At 44.8% G+C, this 5,890-nt stretch overlaps 1 protein-coding gene across 1 annotated transcript; it reads right to left on the bottom strand.

Moving 5' to 3' along the window:
* Positions 1-1,064: 1,064 nt before the first annotated feature.
* Positions 1,065-1,532, bottom strand: LOC126668204 (uncharacterized). The gene has a single exon (XM_050361415.1). It carries the CDS (start codon positions 1,530-1,532, stop codon positions 1,065-1,067), a length of 468 nt encoding a protein of 155 aa, XP_050217372.1.
* Between the last annotated feature and the right edge of the window lie 4,358 nt (positions 1,533-5,890).

Raw genomic sequence — 5,890 nt, 5'->3', positions numbered from 1 at the left:
CCAATTTTTCCATAGTCATCTAACAAATTTCATACGCATCGGTGACACCAAATTCCTTAAGCTTCTCAAAGCGTTCACCCTCACTAACCGAGCGGATTTCGAAGGGTGCCTTGTATTTCCGTGAGAGAGCCCCGAAATTGGTTGTTTTCTTCGATGAACGGATAGGTTGTGGTGGTAGTTCAACTTGAAATTCTTGCTCACTAGGAGGTATGGATTTTTGCTTGGAGGCTCGGCTTGCTCTTGTATTCCGAGACATTGTAGAGGAGGGAAAAGGGTGTTTGGAAGTGTGTTTAGATTTGAGTTTGGCTTGAGAATGGTGGAGATAGAGCTTGGAAAATTTTTTTACTAGAAGAAAGAGAATGGAGGTCTTGGCTATGGAGTTTTTGATAATTGGGGAAAAGAATTTGGAGAAGAAGAAGTGTTGGAGTTCTTTTTGGGGTAAGATTTGAAAAATAGGAGAAGAGGGGTGGAGATCTTGCCATGTCATGAATATTTGTGAAATGTTTTTCTAATTTGAAGGCCAAGATTTAAACACCTCATCAATCCATGAGCCTTAAAACACCAACCAATAGGAACATTTCAAAGCCAAGAAGGAAAAAAATCCCCCCCCCCTTAATAAAGGTGGGCTCGAATCGAGCCCACCCTTGAGATGTCTAGCTCGATTCGAGCTAGACAAATCTGGAGGCCAGATTTGTCTAGCTCGAATCGAGCTTTCCTTTTAACAAGGGAAGCTCGATTCGAGCTGGGCAAATCCAGATTTGCCCAGCTCGAATCGAGCTCGCCATTCTTCTAGGGGAGCTCGATTCGAGCTCCCTTATAAGGGTGGGAGTCCGATTCGGTTCTTGGTCCCCCTTTTTTTTTTCTTTTTTCGCCACACCTACGCACCAAAACCAAACACACCGGCGTTATCTCGAACAAAAACACATAAAACTAACAAAAAAAACAATATCTAAACAATCTAAAGAAGGTTAAACAACAACACAAAAACATTAAATCGAACCTCTTGGGAATGCCTCCCAAGTGCGCTTGTTTAAAGTCGAAAGCTCGACCGTCTCACGATGGACTCATGTAGGAGTTGTGAAAGATATCTCATCTTCCACCCGATTTGTCAAGGGTCCAAGATACGGTTTGCACCGGTGGCCATTAACCTTGAAAGTTTCACCCTTAGAATTCTCCAATTCCACCGCACCGTGATTCGCCACATTCCGGATTTTGAATGGGCCACTCCAACGAGATTTCAATTTTCCCGGAAACAACCGCAAGCGTGAATTGTAAAGAAGTACAAACGAACCAACCTCTAAGACCTTTGGGGAGATGTGAGCATCATGCCATCGCTTCGTTTTCTCCTTATAGAGCTTGGCATTCTCATATGCCATGAATCGGAATTCATCTAACTCATTCAATTGAAGCAATCTCTTTTCCCCCGCCTTCTTGAAGTCAAAGTTCAACTTCTTAATAGCCCAATATGCTCTATGCTCAAGCTCTAGAGGAAGATGACACGCCTTCCCATAAACAATACGGAATGGTGACATACCGAGTGGGGTTTTGTAGGCCGTCCTATACGCCCACAATGCATCATCCAATTTCAAAGACCAATCTTTCCGGGATCCATTCACCGTCTTCTCTAGAATTCTTTTCAATTCACGGTTCGAAACCTCAACTTGACCACTCGTTTGGGGGTGATAAGGTGTGGCGACCCGGTGATGCACATTGTACTTCCTCATAAGAGCTTGAAACTGCCGATTGCAAAAATGCGAACCACCGTCACTAATAATCACTCTAGGAGTCCCAAACCGATTCACTAGCCGCTTAAGAAAAATCAACACCACCTTAGCATCATTAGTGGGCAAAGCCTCCGCTTCTACCCATTTTGAGACATAATCCACACATACCAAAATGTATTGGTTTTTGAATGAAACCGGAAAAGGCCCCATGAAATCTATACCCCATACATCAAATATCTCCACTTCTTGAACCGACGTCAAAGGCATCTCGTCTCTTTTTGAGATGTTGCCTACACGTTGGCACCGATCACAATGGTCAACAAACTCTTTAGCATCACGAAATAAAGTTGGCCAAAAGAACCCGCTCTCAAGCACTCTAGCGGCGGTTCTAGCCGAACCATAATGTCCGGTCTCATGACATGAACTCAAAATGGGCATCATTTCCCCAAGGACACACATCGTCTCAACATTCCATCACCACATATTTTAAACAAGAAAGGTTCATCCCACAAGTACCTTTTAACATCGGATAAGAACTTCTTCCTTTTGTGGGATGTCAAGTCCGGAGGCATGACTCCCGATGAGAGGTAATTTGCAAAATCGGCATACCATGGTGTCTCCACTTCCCGAATCATCATAAGCGTTTCGTCCGGAAACCGCTCATTAATCTCCACACCAATAGGGATTGGTTCCGGAATTTCAAATCTCGAAAGGTGGTCCGCTACCACATTCTCCGTACCTTTCTTGTCTCGGATTTCTATATCGAACTCTTGCATTAGATGGATCCATCGAATAAGCCTAGGCTTTGCGTCTTGTTTAGTGAAAAGGTATCTCAAAGCGGCATGATCGGTATAGATGATGGACTTTGATCCAAGCAAGTATTGCCGGAACTTGTCCAAGGCAAACACTACCGCCAACATCTCCTTTTCGGTAGTGGTGTAGTTGAGTTGCGCGCCCGCCATAGTCCGACTAGCATAATAGATCACATGCACCCGCTTATCTTTTCTTTGCCCCAACACGCAACCCAATGCTTGGTCGCTAGCGTCACACATTAGCTCAAAAGGCAAACTCCAATCCGGAGATGATATAATGGGAGCGGTCACAAGTGCCTCCTTTAGCTTCTCAAAAGCATCTTGACATTCCCTTGTGAATTCAAACGGCGCATCTTTGACTAACAAACTTGTCAAAGGTCGTGCAATAGACGAAAAATCCTTAATGAATCGCCGGTAAAAACCCGCGTGGCCCAAAAATGCCCGAACTCCTTTGACCGTAGTCGGAGCGACTAATTTTTCAATAACCGCCGTCTTTGCCCTATCCACTTCAATTCCCGCCTCCGATATCCTATGCCCGAGTACAATGCCTTCATCCACCATGAAGTGGCACTTTTCCCAATTTAGCACCAAATTTGTCTCCACACATCGTGCTAAAACCCGCCTTAGATTCGCTAAACAACCATCGAACGAATCGCCAAACACGGAGAAGTCATCCATGAACACCTCCATAATATCTTCAATCATATCGTTGAAGATTGAGGTCATACATCTTTGAAATGTGGCGGGTGCGTTGCATAGTCCGAAGGGCATTCGCCGGTATGCAAAGGTACCGTAGGGGCATGTGAAGGTCGTCTTCTCTTGATCTTCCGGGAGGATTAATATTTGATTGTAACCCGAGTACCCATCAAGGAAACAATAAAACTTGTGTCCCTCTACCCTTTCTAACATTTGATCGATAAATGGTAGCGGAAAGTGATCTTTTCGGGTTACCTCATTGAGCTTCCGATAATCGATGCATACTCGCCAACCGGTTACCGTCCTTGTGGAGATTTGCTCTCCTTTTTCACTCTCCACCATTGTCATACCGCCCTTTTTAGGAACACATTGAATGGGACTAACCCACTCACTATCCGAAATCGGATAGATTATTCCGGCGTCGAGGAGCTTGACGATCTCTTTGTGCACTACCTCCTTCATATTCGGATTTAATCTTCGTTGCCTTTGAGCCGACTTCTTTGACTCGTCTTCGAGATTAATCTTATGCATCACAATTTGAGAACTTATTCCTCGAATGTCGGAGATTTGCCAACCCATTGCTAACATGTGCTCTTTCACTACTTGCACAACCTTCCTTTCTTGATCCTTAAAGAGCTTGTTTGAGATGATTATCGGCAAGGTCTCATTCTCCCCAATAAAAGTATACCGGAGGTGTGGCGGAAGCGGCTTCATTTCAACCTTCGGGGGCAACTCCGAAGATGGTGGAGTCACACCATTACTCTTGTTTAAACTTTCCGGCTTCGGTTCATCCTCTCTAGTATATTCATCATCCCCCGACTCGGAATGAAACGAAACTTGAGAGATTTGTTGAGGACAAATTTCTACCCTCTTTGCTTCGTTCAATAATTGCACATTCTCCCGGAGTTGCTCTTCCACAATCTTATCAATCACATCAATCCTCATGCAATCCTCCTCCTCGATGGTACCCCGCATGACTTTCTTCATATCAAACTCAACCGATTCCTCGTCAATCCGCAAGGTCAATTTTCCACCATGCACATCAATTAAAGCCCTTCCGGTGTTCATGAAGGGTCGCCCCAAAATCATTGGGCACTCCTTATCAACCGCATAGTCCAATATAACAAAATCAACGGGGAAGATAAATTTATCTACCTTGACAAGCACATCCTCAACAATCCCAAACGGCCTTTTTAACGAATGATCCGCTAGTTGGAGTACCATCGAGGTGCTTTTCACGGTTTGATCTCCACAAAGCGTCCTGAAAAGAGTTAAAGGCATAAGATTGATGCTAGCACCTAGATCACATAAGCAATTAATGGAACTCATGTTTCCTATAGTGCAAGGTATAGAGAAACTCCCTGGGTCCTTCAACTTAGCCGGTAGATCATTCAAGATGATTGAGCTGCACACTTCCGGAATAGGAACCGTTGCACCGCTATCCCAACTCCGTTTGTTGGTAATGATGTCCTTCAAGAACTTGGCATATTGCGGCATCTCCCGGAGTGCATCCGCCAAGCTAAGATTGATTTGCAATTTCTTGAAAATCTCAAGGAACTTATGAAACTTTTCGTTCCCTTGAGCTTTCCTTAACCGGCTTGGGAACGGAACCGGTGGTACAAACGGCGGTGGTGGTGGCGGTCTCACATAGGGCTCTTCAACCTCAATAGCCACCTCCTCACAAACAATAGGTGGCTCTTGACTAGAGCTAGCAACATTAATCACCACTTGAGGCTCATCCTCCTCAACCACATGCTTCTTACCATTAGCTTTTTCTAGATTTCTCCCGCTTCGGAGCTCTACCGCCTTAACATGCTCTCTAGGGTTGTTCTCCGTAGTAGATGGCAACCCTCCTTGAGGTCTTCCTTGAAGCGAAATGGCCATTTGAGAAATTTGAGTTTCCAAATGATGGATAGTAGAGGCTTGATTCTTCTCCCTTTGCTCCATTTTTTCTAGCTTCTCTAGTACCTTAGAAAGCACATTTCCCTCATCCGTATTCTTTTGTGGTTGGAATCCCGGAGGGTGTTGAGGTCTACCACCATAGTTGTTTCCTTGCCCTTGTTGGTTGTGATAAGGACCTTGATAAGGACCTTGTTGTTGGGGCCTATTTCCTCCTTGGAAACTAGGACCCGCTTGTTGATTTGCTTGCACATTGCCTTGGCCCTCTTGATTCCTCCATCCGAAGTTAGGATGGTTTCTCCAACCCGGATTATAAGTATTCGAGTAAGGATCATTCCCTTGGCGTTGACCTCCCATATAATTCACTTGTTCGCTCCACGCTTGACCCGTGGCATAGCACTCACTACTTCCATGATTGAAATCCCCACAATGCTCACAACCTACTTGGACATACGCGACCGGAGCATTCCGTGGGGCCACTTGCTTCTTCAAGGCATCAACTTGACTTTGCAAAGAGGCATTCATAGCTTTCATCGCTTCAAACTCCTTGGATTGGTCAAGTGTCATTAATGTCTTTTGAGCCGGTGGTCTTCTCCTTTCCGAGGACCCAGTGCTACTAACCATAGCCAATTTCTCAATCAACTCATTAGCCTCATCAAGCGTCTTTTGCATCAAAGAACCTCCCGCGGCCGAATCAATGGTAGATCTTGTAATCTCACCCAAGCCATTATAGAATATTTGAAGCACATGCTCCCTTAC

Source organism: Mercurialis annua, linkage group LG2 (genome assembly GCF_937616625.2).
Source record: "Mercurialis annua linkage group LG2, ddMerAnnu1.2, whole genome shotgun sequence".
In the NCBI taxonomy this organism is placed as follows: Eukaryota; Viridiplantae; Streptophyta; class Magnoliopsida; order Malpighiales; family Euphorbiaceae; genus Mercurialis; species Mercurialis annua.
This window is presented reverse-complemented; position numbering and strand designations above follow the sequence as displayed.

Excerpts from the sequence above, each read along its gene's own strand:
- LOC126668204 (XM_050361415.1), bottom strand. The coding sequence starts at position 1,532 with ATGTCACCATTCCGTATTGTTTATGGGAAGGCGTGTCATCTTCCTCTA.